Source organism: Plectropomus leopardus, chromosome 2, assembly GCF_008729295.1.
Source record: "Plectropomus leopardus isolate mb chromosome 2, YSFRI_Pleo_2.0, whole genome shotgun sequence".
NCBI lineage: Eukaryota > Metazoa > Chordata > Actinopteri > Perciformes > Serranidae > Plectropomus > Plectropomus leopardus.
Window position 1 is genome coordinate 10,688,616 of NC_056464.1, and position 19,312 is coordinate 10,707,927.

The window sequence follows — 19,312 nt, forward strand, 5'->3', positions numbered from 1 at the left end:
TTCAATCTGACAACTTTGCTAAAACAACAAATCTATGGTGGCCCAAGACCTTTGAAAACTACTGTATTTTAGTGGAATCAACCCTCTTATCTAACTCACAGCAAAAGAGCATATATCTCAAAAATGTTGAGCTATTCCTGTAAGCTCCGTCAGACCCGTGACTACTCTTTCTAGACCAGTGTCACCTTTAATTTGATAAATTTTCGCGATTGTTGCTCGGAAAGTTTTCACATGTAATGCCATCTTTGCATTCTTTAACACAAGCTTTAGTTTTTTTTTTTAAAAAAAAAATGATTTAAATACAAACAAATAGAGAGATGGACCTATTCATATAAATAAACTCTCTGACTTGTTTCTAGTGCACAAACATCACAGACCAGGTGTACATAGTTTTTCCTCCTCTCCGAAGATAGTCTACTTGCCAGCAAAGTCAATCCAGAAATGTTCTTTGTTGTTTTATGTTCTAAATGTATAGTATGGGTCCCCAACATTAAGAAACTGTGGATGCTAACTTGCATATGTTGGGCTATTGGCATAACTTAATAAGAATCACATATATTGACAGTACAGCAACTGCCTGGCCTATTTGGGCATTATCAGGGTGGTTTGGAGGTTTATTGAGGATGCTGAATCCATTTCTGATATTTTCAGAATTCAAAATGGATTTTTAAACCAAAAATCTGCATATTTTACCTGCAGTTGGGCTGATTTTGATTCATTTTTATTCAATTTAGATGTTTTAGAGGACTGGATTAGACAGGAAACTTTCTTTTTTTTTTTAAATACTTGAAATAACTACACATCAGTCAGAAATTGTACAATATTTATGAATACACGAATTGTCATTTTCGGACTGTTATTCTCTGACTGACAAAGTAGTGCAAATTTACGTAAATTGGCCAACATATGCAAGTTAACACTGGGCAGTTTCTTAATGTTGGGGACCCATACTATACCTTTTATAAAATAAAACCTTGGGGTACTCAACATTTCTGGGTTCACAATAGGACTATAGAAAATAGAGTAAGATATAAATTCAGGGTGTTGGCACCAGCATCAAGAAATTATGGTACAACACAAGTGTGCATATGCTGTTAAATAAAACACCACCAGTTCATATGGAAACGTTACATCTCAGACAGGAAACTGCAGGTGAGAAAATAATTGGCCATTATGCTTCAGATGTCAGGGAGAGGTCTTCTAATGAGGGACACACCACAAGCGTGTCTTTAGATCTTCCAAAGTTTTCCACCCCGGGGCCCTGATCCCCTCATTTTCTCCAACCACTGCCTCTTCTGGAAGTGTCCAGGTGGAAAGGAGCAGATGGGAGAGCACTAACGAGTTGAAAAACACTGGTTGCGATGCTCATTATCAACACTTTGCTTCAGGGAGGGCTAAAAACAGAAACTCTATTCTCTATTATAGTAAGAGAGTCATACAGCGGAGGACTTCCTGCATTGATTTAAAGGCTCCACTCGTCAACCATTTCTAGATCTTTGCTATCCATTATTTTTTCCTAAAGGTGATGCATGCACACAGTTTGTTTTAAACATAGTGCTTTATTATTACAAACACATTACTTTGCCATCTATTGCTTTGTACAGTCTTGTAAATAGTGTGCTTTTCTATCAGTAAACTGGAAAAAAAAACAAAAAACATGGATACTGAACTTGTTTTTACATTCAGAAGGTAGTCCATGTTCTAACTGTCATTAGGGTTGATTTCTTATGGTTTAATGCTTCATGATAACACAATCATTTTCATGCTTTCTTCAACAGCATACAAAAAGGGATAACAGTCCTCTCTTTAAGTGACCATACATATTGCTCATGCTTCGAGGACATCACAACTGTTTTTTCTCACCACCAGACGCACAATGGATGACATAATGCTATCACTCGTGAGACGTGAAGTAAATAGAAACAACTAGAACAAACATGCTAAGGGAGGCGGGAAGTGGGCGGGTAATGAATCTGCATAAAAAGGGATGCTGATACACAGAGGAGCTATATAGCCTAACTTCATGCACAGATCAATGTACATGTTGTCCAAGGTAAAAAAAAAATCATCAGACTGTTCATTATTCTGAAGCACTGACACAAATTATCATGCATTTAGGATCAAAGAGATGAAAATATTCAGGAGGTCGTCCATGTTTTGATAATGCCTGCGAGGACCGTCAGAATTAAAGGAAATATGCAAATGGTGACACAGTTTTGGAAAACAGACAAACAAAACAGATCGATGCTTGTGCTCGTTAATTTTGCTCTGAATCTAGGTGACTGGTGCGGTAACAGGAAAAATGATCAGATCTCTGTGAAGGAAATTTAACTTGAATTCTAATTTCATATAGATTTAAAGACCATTACAGTCGGTGATAACTCAGGGTTTATGGGATAATTATGTTAAATAAACTGGACTAATGACAGTCATATTCTTAAAAACTGTAACACTTTCTGTGGTGATTCACTACAGTCGTCCTCGGCTGCTTTTGAAGCTTTAAGGGATAGTTTCGTTTTTTGGAAGTGGGGTTTTACTAATTATCAATAGACAGTATATTATGTCAGTCAGCACATCTTCAGTCCAATCATGGAAGCTAAGCAAAGACCAGCTATGGAGGGATCAGTAACAAAACTTGTTTCAGCCACCTAAAAAAAAAAATAAATGTTTAAGTGTGCACCATACTATATTATTTTTCAGTATTTTTCACTGCTTTATCTTACTGTCAGACAGTAGTTTACAACTGGAACATTAAGACATTATATCACACTTTAATGCCAGAATCCATTAAGAAAAACAGTCATTTAATAATCCCGAACATGAGAGTTGCTGGCCTACTGCTGCCTCAACCAGTCTCAACCATCTGGCCCTAGGAGACTCCTGTGTGAGTGTGATTTTTGTTAATTTTTTTTTTTTTAGTCACTTCTCTGTGTTTGGTATGTGCCTCTTGTATTTGGGTTTCATCTGTCTTTTGTTCTCCCCCCACCCCTTGTCTGCACTCCCTCACTCTTCTCACCTGATGGCACTCATCAATCTACACACCTGCCTGCAATAAAGCCAGCTACCTACAAAAGAGCCAGCTCCACAATCGCTCCCTGCCGAATTGTTGCCGAACACTGTTTGTTGCGACCAGCTATTTTTCAGATCTTTTCCATTTTTTTTGCCTGTTTGTTTGTCTTGCTAAGTCTTTTTTGAGATCTCTGCCAGTATTCCCCCCGTCATCCTGTCCACACCTCCAACTGAAATAACCACAGAAACACAGATCCCCCCTCAACCTCAGCTGACTTTGTTGTTTTTTGTTTGTTAATTTGTTGTTTGTTCATATGCACAGTTCACTATTGTAAAACTCTTTTTTCCCCCAGCATCCGTTTGTCTGTCTGCTATTGGGTCACATACACACAATTAGTTATTTTGTGTTCGAGTGAGTCTTTGGCATCTAAAGCATTTAGTTTAGATTCACCAAAGTCACACAATACACTAACTGATGGAGGCAGCGGTGGATCAGCAGCTCCTGTGTTCTGCAAGCTTGTTTTTGTCAATGGAGTGGTTTTGACCAGAGCATAGATGGGGAACTGAATCCGTTTGGTTTTCTCGTCATTACTCAGCTTCTGTGTGAGACTCCAGTCTGCTTCTCCTGACATCTACTGTATTTAATATGGATAAAAACCCCATACAACCCCATGCAAAAATATCTATCTATAACTATCTATAACTATCCCTTTAAAATCAAGCCAAAATTTCTCAAAATGAGACTGATTAAAAGCATTAAAAAGATAAATGGAGCAGCACAGCTAAAAATCTATTTTGTTGATACCATAATTATTAATGAATAAATAAATGGATCTGTCATTGGATATATCAATAAAAAGCAAGTGTGTATGGATATTTTATAAAAAAAATAAGCCTTGCCTTTCTATTGCATATAATTTGACTTTATTATTATTTATATACATAAGCATTTAATAAGTGAAAAATACTGTGTATGAGTACTCAGACATTAAAATATAATTTGATTATACTTCTAGCTGCATTACATGCAGATTCCTCTTTGACAATATGATCTCTGTAATAGAATCCTTTCCCGTATATACTGCATGACAGACTGTGCTGATTCAGTAATTTAAAGCTTAGTTTTAGTAATATGTTTGTGAGTGTTTTTACACAAGGCTTAACAGGAATAAGTGAAATAACAGTGAACATTCACACTTAGGATTTTCCTTTTGCACGAACAGGTCAGAAGTTTGATCGAGCATCAAGACTGAACCAAAGCGTGGGGCGACGCTCAGAGAGAGCAAGAGAAGAAGTGGATGATGTATTGTATGTAATGTATGTATGTAATGTATGATGTCGTGTCTAAGATGTCTGTTTTTGGTGTCTTTGTAGCAGCCGTGCAACATCAACCACAGTGGGCTGAAGTGTTGGAGGGGAAAAGGGCTTAAAAGTGTGAAACAAGTGGCTTGATTGTCACTTACACAAACATTTACTACACTTGGAGACAGAGTAAAGTGACATATAATCTATAGTACATCTCAACGTTGTTTAGGCGACAACTTCAGTTTGATTACTGTCAGATTAGTGTCTAGCTCAGGCCTTTGGTCCTTTCACTAATCATTCAGTTAACACGATATTGAAATAGTTCTGTAATGGCTGAGAGCAAAGATTTGCTTAGATATTGCTGTTTTTGTTTTTGTGTGAAATGTTAATTTAAAAGTTTACCTGCAAAGTGACAGCTAATTATGTCATGATGGCTTAACTATATTTATACAAACTCACTGGAAATTAAAATCTGTGGTTTGGATGTCTAAAATACGCTTTAGCTGTTAATTAAAGGAATAGTTCCACTTTTTTTAGACATACACTAATGTGCTTTTTTAGAAATACACTTACGTGCTTTCTCGCTAGGTAGAGATGTAACAGTCGATACCATTTTCATGTCTGCACACTAAACGTAAAGCTACAGCCAAGAGCCAGTTAGCTCGGCTTAGCTAAAACACAAGGAAACAGCTAGCCTCACACATCTAAAGCTCACTAATGAATTATTATTTTGTTTGTTTGTTTAATTCATACAATGTGAAAAAATGATAAGTTGTGGTTTTATGGGGAACTTAATGGACTATTTATAAAGACGGACTATGCCTCTCCTCTCTCTCCCACTATAAAAAAATGAAGCTAAAGTATCCCAGATGCATTTTTTCCCCTAGTATGGTGAAGACATGACCCGCCCCACTCTGCCTTACTCTGCCTGTGATTGGCTAACCCTGGCATTCCCAAACCAGTCTCACTCCTCTTGCCTAACTCTAACCCAGCAGACAGCCTTTTTTATAACATAAAATAACTCATTAAAACCATCATATCAGAAAGGTTAACACTCTAAAAAAACATTAGCAAGATAAGTACTACCGAAAACAACCAAAACTATACTATTTGACATGTACTTTTTTGTTTTTTTACATTTGGCGCATGTCCAGTCCGCTTATCTGGAGATGGGCAGGGCTTATGACATATACAGCAGCCAGCCATCAGGGGGTGATCAAGATGTTTTGGCTTCACTTTTGGGGAGTCCATTTTTATATACAATCATTGGGAGTGATGTGTCAAACTATTTCTTGGCTGGGAGCAGCCATAGGAGCCATGTGTTAAGCTAAGCTAACTAGCTGCTGGCAGTTTCTTCATGTCAATGGCTCATTTATGCTCAATGTTAGATACGTAAGCAGAAAGAGATGAAGCCTTCTGAACATACTCTGTGTTCATTTCATTCATATTTTTGCGCATTTTCTTACGCATACGGATGAAACAAGATCATCCACCTGAGATCATAACTTAATTCACAGATATACGACCATATAGGGGACAACAAAGACATTTCAAAAGTGGCGGATTGGAATCCATCGGTATCACAGGGAACAGAATTTTCCGTCCACATGTCACGATGTATTTAATGGTCTCATTATTATCACAACCCCCTCCACCATCACCATGCTTATGGTTGTCCAAAACTTTTGATTTTGCCCTCTAGTGCCTTCTAGTAGCTGCATCTATACTAACATAAAGAACACAAATCTGTACGTAAAGGGTGCATAAACTAGCTTTTAGTATGCAGACATGAGAGTGGTATATATCTCTTCAGCTAACTCCCAAAAAGTTGAACCATTTCTTTAAATATCATGATAAAGCCATATAATATGTGGTACAGGGAGTGGGCACAAAAGCATTAACACCTCGCAGTGTTAGAAAAAAATGAGAACCAGCAAAACTCCTTAAGCACTGCTTAAAAAATGACCACAGAGTTGAATCCACAAAAACTGAACATGATTCATAAATAAAACTCTCATTGCATTAGATTGCACAGATGTTCGTGATATTGTGTCCACTCCTTGTATAATGGTAAACCAGAGCCACAGGTGTCAGACTGATCTGGTACATTGTTTTTAAAATCCCTTGAGTTCTTGGAGTGCTTGCTATAGTCGGCCTGGACTGATGAGTTGGCTAAAATTTAATGTTCTAAACTACTCTATCAGTTTCTGGACGTAAGGGAGGATCAAGCTGGAGGAGATTTCAAACATTATTCATCACAGCAAATATTGATTGGCTTATCCGCAGACCTCTGGGGCTCTGTGTCAAAATAATCCTTATTTAAACACCCGTCCCTCTTAAATCCTTGGCTTTAAGTTTGACCTCAGGAGGACTGAACCCAAGGGGCCCTCCTCATCACTCCCCTCATCTATACAGGGTACCAGTCGGGCCCAGCCATGATCAGCACACCTATCAGAGGCAGGAAAAGGGCAGCAAGAGGTGAACTTATGGTTGGCGAGGAGCTGGGGCTGCACAGGTCAAACAGACTCCCTTGGAAGCGGATCTTCCTGGAGTCCTGCCTCAGAGTCTCCCAGATGGAGCTGACTTCCTTCTGACAGTCGGACAACGCCGTGAGGGCACATGTGTGGAAAGCTTCCCAGTGGCTGCGGAACACACAAGGGATCATCATGAGATCAACGCTGGCGTCTGCCATTTTCACTTAGAATTCATCTCGGGCTACAGCACACAGACGTGTGCTGGCTGTTGTGGATTAATTTGCTTGCCAGTAATCTATCAGTCAGGCGGCTAGCTTCAAGTAAGTCAAACTGAGCTTTAATTACCATGGCAACTGCATCATAGAGTGAAACAATATCACAGATGATACTGCAAGAGGGCAATTTCCAGCAGAAGGCTTGTGTGTACACCTTTGTCTTCAATATACTGTGCCGGGGTTGTGGGGTACGTTCAGTAACAATGACATAAAACGTCCCCAGAATTTCATTACTGCTGCAGCAAAGTCATAAATTATTTAGTACAACGGCTCAGTGTCTCAGCACCATTCATTTCTCTATTCTCCCTCTGAGATCATGGCATCTGCTCTTTTTTTTCTAGAATTTTGTCAAGATATGCAAACTTCACACTGTATCTATCTGCAGTAATCCACTAAATCATGCACCACTGCATACAAAACGAACCGAAGGTTTTTATTGCAACCCATCAAAGCGAGTTTGTCTTTCACTCATCTCCTTCTCTGCTCTAAAGTAACTAAATCAGCTCAAATAAAATCATTCTATTGGGGTTGTCCCATGTGCACAAATGGATGCTGCATGCTGTTCACACACTCTTTCACTGACAGTTATTTTCACCTGCACACGGCTGCCACTCCCCTCTCGCTGGTCACGTTCTCCTGATAGTTGTCCATGCTCTCTCCCAGCTCCAGGACACAATCAGAAAAGTCCTTATAAATGTTCTCACACTTCACATCTGCATCTGATTCTCCTGACACCATCAAGGACAGGAATACTGAAAGACACACACAGGATAGCTTATTTGACCAGGCTTTATTATAATTTATTATTAAATTATACTATTTAATTGTTATGTTTTGGTAATTTTTTCCTGTGTGTGTGAAATAGCCTGCTTCCTCCTTCTCAAATACTGCTTATGATTATGCAACTTTTCCCCCAAATGATGCAATTTTTCAATCGTTTTGTGTTTGTTTTTACTTCATAAATACATGCAAGTGTTTTAACATTCCTTTTAATTTGTAAGATTTTGCTATAATGTCATTTGGACTTTACTTAAGACAGATGTCAGTGGGCAGTGGGATGTGGAGCAGTTGTTTCCAGATAATAGTCCTGACCACTGCATCCCATACATTCCTTCCACATGGGCTGCAATTCTCTGTTTGCTTTTAAATGCTGAAACATGTCCATAATACAACATTCTACAAGAAGACAATGCAAAACATGCAATGTTAAAGCACTGTATGTTAGTAAAAGTGCCATTTGAGTGATAGAGATCAATTTCTGGGTTTTTATTTTTGGAATTCGCGTGTCCAGGAGCTTGCACACTATCACCTAAGTATAGACACCCAGCGGTATCTACCGTCGATGGGTGTACTACAAGCTGTTGGCCACGGTGCAGGTCTCATCATGCATCACTGATGGAGATAAATAAAGATTACAATCATAGCGTGACATTTTTCATGCAGGGAGATAAAAGAAAAGGGTGTAAGACAGTTTTCTATGTCAAACCATCCAAAGTGGCTCGCAGCCTTAAATATAAAAACCCACGGAGCAGCTTGAGATATCTTACCCAAGGCAAACGCAAGAATCCCTCCGATCTTCGTCGACATGAAAAATCCCATATCATCCCATTTCAAGCCAAGCGGAGGGCGCGGGATGCTGCCGAGGCACTCATGAATCGGAATCAAAAAGCGGAGCTGAGTCACACGGAGCTGATTAGCTGCCCATTATTTATGTGTGTCGGTGTGTATCAGTGATTAAGCGGCGATAAACACTTGGTGGGTGTGTATGTACAGTCTTTCCCTGCTCCGGCCGACTGCTGACGTTACCTGCCCCCCGGCGCGCGCTGAGCTCATCTTCCCCCCTCAGCACCGGACAGCTCCCTCACCTCACCGAGGAGGAACCACCGCACAACCCTCCCGCAACACTCACGCAACGCACGGAGGACTCTCTCAGGATGCCCATGCTCACTATCACACACTTTTTCTTACTTTATAGTTTTTAATCTGTGATGTTATCTCAAAGTAGGAGCTACAGCACAGAGGCTATATGCTATTAGCCATGTATCATAAGCCTACTGCTATGTTTTTTTTTTTGTTTTTTTTTAAATCTGAGTTTAAATCTGACGCAGTCCTGTCCACTTCACAATGAAAATACAAAGTGTAGGAGAAAACTTTTTGTTTTAATATACAGTAGCATTATTTCCGAATAAATACTGAAAATATCCAGTGACTTGGTACTAATTATAGGGGTGAATAATAATAATAATAATGATAATGATAATATTAATAATTATAATAATGATGATGATAATAATAATAGCTTGGATTTATACAGCGCCTGAGACCCAAAGACGCTTTACATGGTTGAGTGAATAAAACTAAACAGCATACAGAGCAAAAAAAAAAAAAAAATGAAAAACAAAAAACAAAGTACAGTGGAGGCAAAGTTCTGAGACTCCAATTTAAAATGTAAAAATAGCCTATATGACTGCATATCTCATTATCATATAAGCATGAGGAATATAGGAAATGTTGCACAAGGGAAAATAGAGATTGGATAAATTATTAAATGTATTCAAAGAACGAAAAAAAGGAAAATTAATGAGCTGGAATAATTATATAATACATTGAGGAAATAAAAAACAGGAGATTAAAATTATTTTTAATTTACCAATCAATTGATTAGAAAGGGTGAGAAAACTTTTTTTTTGTCACAGTGCATTATTTCCTAAAAATTTACTAAGAAGAACTGGCAATGTGATGCTAATTTGTAAACAGAGACAAAATTCTGAGAGTCTTTTTCAAAATTTAAAAGTAGCATATTTGACTGTATATCTCATTATCACATAATGCTCTCTGTGCATGTATGATGTGGATGTGTGAAAGGAAGACTTGTTGTGGCTTCTTGAAGGTTAATGTTGCCAGCCTTGTGACTGCCTGCCCCATCCCCTGATAAGTTGGATTGACTTTTATATGATGAAATAACGCATAAATAACTTTCCCACTTTTTGATTTTTAAAAATGTTATACTATAAACAAAGCTTTTAACCTTTTATGCGTTATGGGCTTTTGCCCTTGCTGAGACTGGTGTCAAACCTAGAACCTGCAGGCCCAGTGTAAGGTACTGCAGTGGGCGTGTTACATTTGGACCCATAAAACAAATGTTTTGCAAACTCTGTGGTTCAAAACATGTCATTTAGAGCTGCAATGATTAGTCTATTGATCATTTATTTGGTCAACAGAAATAAAGTTATTTTAATATTTGTCTGTTTAAATCGTTTTATAAGTAAAACTTGATGGTTCCAGCCTGTCAGTTGAGAGAATTTTCTCATTTTTGTTGTTTTTAACATTATAAATTGAACAGCTTTAGATTTTTTGATTGCTTGTCGTAATAAAAACAAAACTAAAAAACAAAAGGTGATCATCAATTTGGACTCTCACAAAATTGCAATGGACACTATTCATTGATCTCTAAAGTTCGGTTGACCAAACATTTATTCCATTCTGAAGATAATCATTAGTTGTGTTCTTTCAAGTTTCCCTCAGTGACATGCTGTTCCCATTTTACTGAAGCTGTGTTTTAAAGATTGCATAATTATAATTGAAGGAACCACAAACTCCTAGAGAATACAGACAACAATATAATTAGGAAATAGTTTTCAGGAGAGCAACTAAAGGGACAAAATATATTTTGTTCACCCTTTTATTGTTTCTGAAAACATACTTTTCCCCCCCAAAATGGCATGCAATCTGACAGATTGCACCACTGGCACTTAGTAAAGAGTTTGAAATGTCCCACCAAGGAACATTTACACTACAGCACGGTGAAAACAAAAAAGTCAGGTAATCTGCAGAAACTTCAAGAGAACACTGTTTTAAAGTTTGTTGTTAATGCAGCTGCCATTGCCCCACCTAAAAGAAATCAGTGGGAAACCTTTTAATCAATTGCATCTACTTTTTTCTTAACATGAAGCCTTTGCAGGCACCGCAGACACAGTACAGATAAGGCACAATGGTGTTCACATGATAGATGGGGGGGGGGGTTCACCTCATTCAGCAAATGAAGTAGGATTGTTTGAAGCCTAAAAATGCAGATAACAAATCTCCTGCTTTCTTTGTGCAGGGTAGTTCTTATCAAAATCCCTTTGCCTTTTCCCTCAAAAGTTAATTGGTTCATCTTTTATCACCTTTCACACACACACATACTAATAAAAAAAGTCCCTTTAGAAATGACTGTAGTTCAGTCCTGTTAGTGTCTAAGCCCAGGATGCGGTGTGGTCGTGGTTCCAGCAGGACAAGAGGCTGAGGTCCATACAAACATTTTTAACAAAATGCTTGGGCTGGAAATGTTGATCCATTGTAAATTGGAGATGTATTACAGTGGTGAGAAAATGAGCTTTGAAAGCCTGATGGACAGTATGATGATGGATGGAGAAGGGAAATTTTTATTGATCTGCTCCAGCTGCCCTGTTGGTTCGTTTCCGTGGAGATGCTTTAGGGGAAGCCTTGTCTGTAAGACAGGATGTAAAGATCAGTTTAGTGTTGCTACAATTTCATGGAGAGTAACCGTAACACAAGCTAAAACCACTTCTCTGTTCAGACTGTTATTGTTTGTGACAGTTGGAGATAATAAATGAACATACTCATGACATTGAGGGTCTCCTGAGGAATCCAGCTGATGTCCACATCGCTCATACCACCAGTGCCCTTCTCGATTTTCACTGGGAGTCTCTTTTTCTGCAAAACACAAGTTGAAAGATAACATTTCTCATTTTCTTATCTCAGCAGTTAGTGTTGGCAGCGAACTCAAAGAGGAATAACTGCTACTAAAAAATGTCTGCAAATTGGGAAAACAATGAGGCCCGGGAGCTCTTTATTCTCCAAGCAGAGGAAGAGATCAGCCACCAAAAGAGTCTGTAAACGACTGTTGTTGACATGTCATGTCATTGATATTGTTAAGAAAGTGCTGCTGACACGTATGATATATATGTCATACTAGAGGCAGACTCTGCTGTGTTAAACGTAATGCCTAGTACGCCTCTTTTTGACTCAGCGATGCTGGCATGCTGTCTGTAAAAAAGCAAAGGTGGCATGAAGAAGGAACTTTGAAGTGGCCCTATAGTGCAATCTCTGTGTAAAAAGGGCTCTCGTTAACTATATTCCATTTTCTGCTGTTAATTTTATACACAAAAATATTTAATTGCAATTGTATTGGTCAAACATAGGAAATAATTCAACCTATCTCTGAAGTGCTTTATGTTGACCAAAAATACATATCTTCACATAAGGAATAAAGCAGTTGATAGATGATTAACACATACCGTCCTTGTCTCCAGGACCTGGTACATCCCAAAGAGCATCAGGACCACCAGTCCACCCAGGAAGATGTACATGAACATTCTGCAAAAAAAGAATAAAAATATTTAATCAGTGAATGGAAATCACAAAAAAAAAAACCCAAAAAAAACAAAGAGTTTCACAGTTACTTGGTGTATTTTTGCAAACCACACTATGAGAGGTGCAGGGCTAGTGGATGACTGAAGACCTAATTTACACCTTGGCTGAAATGCAATCTACTTTACTTACATACCCAATGTAATGCTTTTCATTTTAGTATCTGTAGCAACAAACTTGGTTGAAAATGGTGGTATGAAAAATAATGTATGTAAATTATACTGGAGCAAAAGCAAGCGACCAAAAGTAGCAATATTCAAATAAACAGCTCCCTCCGACAGCCACTGCAATGTTTTGCATGAAAACCAGTCTAACAAATTGGCCCCTTGTGCCCTAAAATGAACTTTCAGTGTTCTGTATCTGCAACAAGTTTCGAATGTTTTGGAGATTTTAAGATGGAAAACATTTTGTTTGGCTTGAATAATTTGCCAGTGACAGTTTCTGCATCTCGCCCCAGCAGCACAATTCTGACAACTAATCTCTTTGTGCCAATTTCACACCTCCTTTTACAGGTTCTTACATGTGCAACAGTCTGGAAAGGCTGGTATTGTGAAGCCTTAGAGATCTGGATGTAGCCTTAAGGGAAATTTCAAATAAGTAATAGGTGGACAAAATAATTAGATTTGCACGTTATTTACATACAAATGAGATGCAGAAACTGGTTTAATAAGCTCATTGCCTTCTGTCTTTCATATGTCTTCTGCCTACTCTGATTTAGCCAGTTTGGTGCTATTATATAGCTTGCGGTCTTCCTTCCACTTTTTCAGTGAAATAAAATGTGAGAGCAATGAATGTATGTCCGTGATAGAAGATAGTCCTTACGTTTCTCCGTCCAGTCCCTCTTCTAGCTCAGTGATGGTGACAGTCTGGTTGTAGATGGCGGTCTGGAACACATTGCCCTGAGGAAACATTTAAAAACTAGTAAGCAAATACTATTAACAGGCAAGTATTTTGAGCTTTCATGAACTTTCTTGAAAATGTATAGAGCTGCTCTTTAAAAATCAGAATGTCAGTATGACTCAGCATCTATCACAGCATTCGTTAACAGCATGGAAACAACAGTCAAGGCTCAGCAAGCAGAAAATAATGACAGTAAGGGGCCGCCAGTCATCCCAATTATACAAAAACGGGAAAAATATAGCTGTTACAAAGACAAATTGCTTTGCTGACAATGGCTTCTTCAGGTATACATTTTCATGAATCATCAAAATTTGAGAGGCTGCAAAAACTTTCCTGCTGAATATCTTGACAGTCACTCTAACATCATCACACTACATCTTTTCTCTAAAATGTCCACCTGAACAGACCTCACGCACCAACCACCACTACCACAAATATAATTTTTCAATAAATAAATAATAAAAAACATTTTTACCTCAGAGTCAAGGTAGTTGAGAAGGATAACGAGACCAAAGGGACGACCTGCCATAGGCTGGGCTGGGATGAAGGAGTACTCGAAGGAGGCCTGAGCCTGGGGCTGCACTACTGTGCTCAGAGGCAACGCTGTGAACTACACAAAACATACATCATTAAAAAAATGACTTTTTTTGCAATACAAACATACACATACAGTAGATACATCAAAATTTAATGTTGTAGGTTTTTTGTCTTTAATAAAAGTTTATAAAAATGCTAGAAATCCATGCGGTGTGCAATGTGTGAGCATGTGTGCAACTGTGATGCATTTGAATTTACTTGAACTTAAAGGAATACTTCACCTCCCAAATGATTATTTGTGGATCAATTGCTCACCCTGTGTTATGTTGATTTCATGAAGAAAACTTTATTTTTCTCGTATGCCTCCACAGTGAACAAAGAATCCAGAACAGATCAAATTCCTAATGAATTAAAGTCATAGGGGACCACATTAACCACACCAAAACTGTATCAAAACACCCGTTTACAAACTCTCTCACATCTCATGCAACATAATACAAGTCCTATTTATCCAGTCGTGTGCTCAGTACTACCTAAACACATGCATTTTCACTAAAAACGGAATACTTCAACATACACAGTTTCACACATGGAGGAGTTGTGTGACTGCGCTGTTTATGCAGAAGTGTTTCACATAGAAAGGTTTTAGCAAAGATGCATGTGTTTGGGAAGTACTGAGTATATGACTGGAAAAATGAGACTTGGATTATACTGCATGAGTTGTGAGAAAGTTTGTAAACAGACTCTGTGACTCAGATTCATCAAGAATGTACACCTTTTTGGATTCTTCACTCAGGCATGCTTGAGAAACAGTTTTCTTCATGAATATAAGGTAACACAGGGTGAGTAGTTCATTTTGGGGATGAAACATTCCTTTAATGGTTTTATTTAAGCCATGTGAATATTTTACAAACCTCTATATCTCTAAGAATTATAATTTAACATAGTCTTACGCAACCACATCCCAAAAACTTTCAGACGCATTGGTATTAAGTATTTTTTTAATGATCTCAGTGAAATCAAATCAACAAATGATTGCTTTCCTAAATGATTTTGCTCTATATCAGACTCCAGATAAAGCTAAACCGTGGAGAAAATGTTTGCCTTCCTGTTTTCAAATGACATGTCAGATCAAACTTACATTCTGGATGTAGAACTGGAAGTCTTGGGGGTAACGGAAGGAGGCCTCCAACGACTGAACGGTGAAATCCTGACTTCCCTTGTTGGTAAAACCCACCAGGAACCTCACAATTTCATTGGCAGGGAACTCTAAATTCATTATGAATACAATAAATAACAAATATATTTAAAAAAAACATCAACAAAACAAAATCACTAGGATGTAAGATGTACTAGCAAAGCCTGACTCAGCTCACTGTTGAAAACCTGAAAAAAAGGAGCCAAACGAACCCTCTCCTGTCATGAAGATGATGGTCGTGTCGGCATCAGGGTGAGACGTTAACTGTTTATCAGCTCCTTCGTCAGCGTCGTCTTCGTCTCCTTCCTGAGGAGGAATGTCACATGTCATCGTTACTTGATTGTCTGTATATAAACCTCATAGTTTGTTGTGCTGCTGTATGATAAAAAAACACCACATACCGAAGGTTGTATCTGATCTTCCTCAACAAGCACGTCTTCTTCATCTTCCTCCTCATCTACGGCAGCATCTGGGTCCTCAGCGATGTCCTCAGCAGAGTCTGGGTCTGCAGAGACGTGGCCTGCGTGGGGCAAAAGACACAGCAATATATAAGTGCATGAAAAAGTGACAGATTGTCCCATCATAAAACAGATAGATTGTGTTTTTCTGTTGTTAAAAACTATTTGGCTCAGCATGTTTTCTCTGCCAGCTAGATTTTAGTGAGCCAAATGGACAATAAATGCCCATATTAGGTCAATATGTAAAAATTTACTGATATCTTTCTTTCACACAACTGTCTGTGTGTTGATATCTTCTACAAATTATAAAAGTAATCTCTATAATATCCATGCAAAGTAAAAAATATGAAAAGATTTTGTCAATAACTGTTTTTTTGTGGAGGAAGAACAGTCAACTGTGCAATAAAGAGTTATTTGGTGTCCTGAAAAACAATGAAAACGTGAAATCTATTGATGGTAGTATAACCGGAATATTACACACCAGTAAGCCCATTCAGCAAATGAATGAATGAATGAACACTTTAAAGTGATGTTTCAGCTGGACTGACTGGGTAGTAGGAGCATTTCAGATGCAATGTAAAATAATTGGCTGAGTCTATTTTTTTTAACGTATTGTTAATGTTGATACATTTCCTCTTTTGTGATTTATTTCCCCTTTTGCACATAAACTGGCTACTTTGTTGCCAGTTTAAAACGAACAATTAAAGTCCCAATTTTAATGTAGGTAAGCAGGAAAAAAGTTTAAGAGAAACCAAACACAAACATGTAGTAAGTTACCATGTTATCTATGGTGACGTGTCCCAGCATGAGGGCGCCCTTAACTGTTGCTGCATCCACAACCACTTTTAGACTTTGTCTAAATTCACCTCTAAGGCTCAAAAAGTGAATTTTAACTCCCCATTTAATGACGGACGTATTTTTTTCACGTTTCGACGGCAGCAGCTGGAAGAAGACGATGATTTTCATAGTAAAAGAGACGCGCTTACAGCAGTCCTGTTACTATGAATAAACATATGGATAAAGCATGCACACAGTGACATTAGTGAAGCGCTGGTGAAAACTCAAAGCTGCTTGTGAAAAGCTGCGGGACTCTGCCACGTCAATGTGAGTCTGTCTAATAACTTTATAACTGTAACTATAACTCTATAACGACACAAACCGTGTGTTTCAACCGAGAAAGGTGACTTACCGATGGATATCAACCCACAGGGGAAGGCCAGGAGAAACAGAAGCAACAATTTTGATCCGAAATTGAACATTTTGTCAGAGTTGGGGGCAGAAGTTAGTAACACATCAGCGTTCAGAGAGGAGAGGACAGCGGCGGAGCAGGGGGCGGGACAACAGGACGTTAGACCCGCCTGTTAGGTATGACTGGAGGACGACTGGGAGGGACCAGACTTTTCGAAAAGCACCAGTGGGTTGTGTTTTACTTGTGGAGGAAGTCAGAAAGCATGCCACAACCCGCACACATTTTTCTAACGAAATTTAGCAAATAAAAAAAAAGAAAAGAAAAGAAATGACAACAGGCTATTTACTCTTTAGTCTCTAAAGAGATTGCAGATTTGGATTCCTTTTTGCACACTGTAGGGGCCTCCTCTGTGTTTGTCACGTCAAAATGTAAATATCCAGTTCTTCTGTTTTTCTCTTTGAGGTTTTTATACAGTGAATTTATAATAAAACAATATTTAGTCTGATTCAAAAATAACGGTTCAGTGTCTGAGTAAGGGTGAACTTTGTATCAATGTTCAGAGAGCAGCTGAAACTACCTGGCGGAAAGTTAAGACAGTGCAGGATGTGGATGGACCAAAAGGACCTCAAGATGTCACTGTAGCTTATTTGCACGATATACCTCAAATTGAAATCTTAAGGCAAAACATGCCGGGTTAAAAAAAAAAAAAAGCTATACCAGAGTGATGGATTTTCTCTGCTCCCAATCTATTTTACAAATCTAATTGTTCCTCTGATCTCACACACTGCCAAAACACCATCTTATGGGCAGAGAACAGTGATCATGTAATGACGATACAGATACGTTGTCACCAGGATGACATTCAGAGCTCCTAAATATTTAATCTGTCATTATAAATACATTAATTACACTCTTTTGTGTCCTGTGCACACCATCTTCTTTGATGCATCCTTAAAAGTTAAACTACCCTGACTTTTTCTTCTGCACATCCATCTCTTTAAATAACTGTGTATCATGATGTGAACTTGGACATGGCTTGACCTATGGTAGCCCACACACCTTGCAGGGAAAAACTCATCCAGCGTTGGTGGGTGGGATGTGTTAAAAACAGACCTGAGAACCAGCTGGAGGATGTGTCAGGTCTGAGTCGTCACTTCACTGATGTGACATTCATCTCAAATGTGGAAAAGGGTGCAGTGAAAGAAACTACAGTGAAATAGTGATTAAACAGAACAAAAGAGGAAGGCTACACTTTCATTTGTCAAACTAAAAAAAAAAGAAATTCATCTTTAAAGACAAACAGTCTTCATATGGATGGGGGTGAAAAAACAAGTGATAGATAAATATAGGTGTCAAAAATGACTGTGAGCTGCAGGACATCACAGTGATCATGAACTATATACAAATGGTGTAAATAACATGTAGCTTGTGTGTTTACCTTTGTAATATTTTAGCCCCTCATTTCTTTGATCATGTGCATCTTATATCACATTGTAGTGGTCATCAGGCGAAGCAAATCCAGAATCTAGGAGACAAACTGGGGTTATCCTCAAATGATGAAAGGACTCAGTCTGTACAGAAATCAAAAGGATCTGATGGCTGTAGAGATGCCAAACACATGGCTGCACCAAATACAGAAGTGTGGATAATATTAGAATCAGGCACACAGAGAGCTGCATAACCATTTTAACTGTGCTCCATGTAAACACTGTATCCAAAATATGACCAAAAACCAGGACAAGATACCAGTTTGCTTGTAAACAGTCATTAATGAATCTCTAATCCCTGTGGACATCCACATTCTGTAAGATCTCAATACAGCCCAGGTTTAGCAGGTAGCTACAGAGAGAGGTTTGCTTCCTTCCTATGAGGTTAATATGATAACAGTTATATAAATCAACATTATTTCACTCCTCACACCTATAGTTAAAGCGGTTATACTGATAGAATTGTTGCGATATTGATACCAGTATCAGAAACGCCTCCAATACTGCTTAAAATGCTGGATTGGATATCGTGAGTACGCAAGTCTAGGCGTTGTTTTCATATTGAAAGTATTTGTTTATGGTCTTTTATTAAGTATACTTTCAATAGCTGCTGCATTGTAATTGTCACACATATATTTTTAAAAAAACGTTGACCCAAGCCCGACTGATGACGCCTCTGATAGTGTGCCAAATATTGACCCTTTTGGGAGGTGCAGACCAGATTTTACTGCACGTGTTGTACCCATAATGCTATGACATCTTTTCAACCGTTTTGCAGTTTTTCCGGAAATCAATTCTTCTCCTCTGCTGCCCTAAACTGCAGCCTACAGAGAAAGTTGCACTGTGCAGCCACTTGCAATTACAGATTTAGAGTAGCAGAGACAAATAGATTTCCAGGTAAAAGTGTAATGTTTGCCATTAGCAAAAGTTCAGCAATTTCTCAATATTTCACATTGCAAAGTCCCACCAGTAAAAAAGCAACATTTTCACTATGCAAGGCTGTAGTTTTGATGGGTGGCACTGGGGTAATTGCTACTAAATTGTGGC

The 19,312-nt window shown here is 38.4% G+C and overlaps 2 protein-coding genes across 2 annotated transcripts; both read right to left on the reverse strand.

Annotated features, from left to right (window-relative positions):
• Positions 1–5,461: 5,461 nt before the first annotated feature.
• LOC121961308 (neuritin-like) lies at positions 5,462–8,689 on the reverse strand. The gene is made up of 3 exons (XM_042511251.1): positions 8,611–8,689; positions 7,659–7,815; positions 5,462–6,956 (listed from the first exon to the last, which is right to left on the reverse strand). The coding sequence occupies exons 1-3, from the start codon at positions 8,660–8,662 to the stop codon at positions 6,722–6,724; spliced, it is 444 nt and encodes a 147-aa protein (XP_042367185.1). The 5' UTR covers positions 8,663–8,689; the 3' UTR covers positions 5,462–6,721.
• Positions 8,690–10,731: 2,042 nt separating this feature from the next.
• On the reverse strand, positions 10,732–16,909 carry LOC121949665 (translocon-associated protein subunit alpha-like). Its single transcript, XM_042495375.1, has 9 exons — positions 16,779–16,909; positions 15,533–15,651; positions 15,344–15,437; positions 15,075–15,202; positions 13,872–14,006; positions 13,319–13,395; positions 12,364–12,442; positions 11,686–11,779; positions 10,732–11,552 (listed from the first exon to the last, which is right to left on the reverse strand). Exons 1-9 carry the CDS (start codon positions 16,846–16,848, stop codon positions 11,488–11,490), a joined length of 861 nt encoding a protein of 286 aa, XP_042351309.1. The 5' UTR covers positions 16,849–16,909; the 3' UTR covers positions 10,732–11,487.
• Between the last annotated feature and the right edge of the window lie 2,403 nt (positions 16,910–19,312).

What these genes read in the sequence shown, in the direction of transcription:
- LOC121961308 (XM_042511251.1), bottom strand. Translation starts at nt 8,662, where the DNA reads ATGGGATTTTTCATGTCGACGAAGATCGGAGGGATTCTTGCGTTTGCC. An exon ending in GATTCTTGCGTTTGCCTTGG is followed by an intron (nt 7,816 to 8,610) that starts GTAAGATATCTC and finishes TGTGTCTTTCAG; the next exon opens with TATTCCTGTCCTTGATGGTG. An exon ending in GGAGTGGCAGCCGTGTGCAG is followed by an intron (nt 6,957 to 7,658) that starts GTGAAAATAACT and finishes TGTGTTCCGCAG; the next exon opens with CCACTGGGAAGCTTTCCACA.
- LOC121949665 (XM_042495375.1), bottom strand. Translation starts at nt 16,848, where the DNA reads ATGTTCAATTTCGGATCAAAATTGTTGCTTCTGTTTCTCCTGGCCTTC. An exon ending in CTGTGGGTTGATATCCATCG is followed by an intron (nt 15,652 to 16,778) that starts GTAAGTCACCTT and finishes TGCCCCACGCAG; the next exon opens with GCCACGTCTCTGCAGACCCA. An exon ending in AAGATCAGATACAACCTTCG is followed by an intron (nt 15,438 to 15,532) that starts GTATGTGGTGTT and finishes ATTCCTCCTCAG; the next exon opens with GAAGGAGACGAAGACGACGC.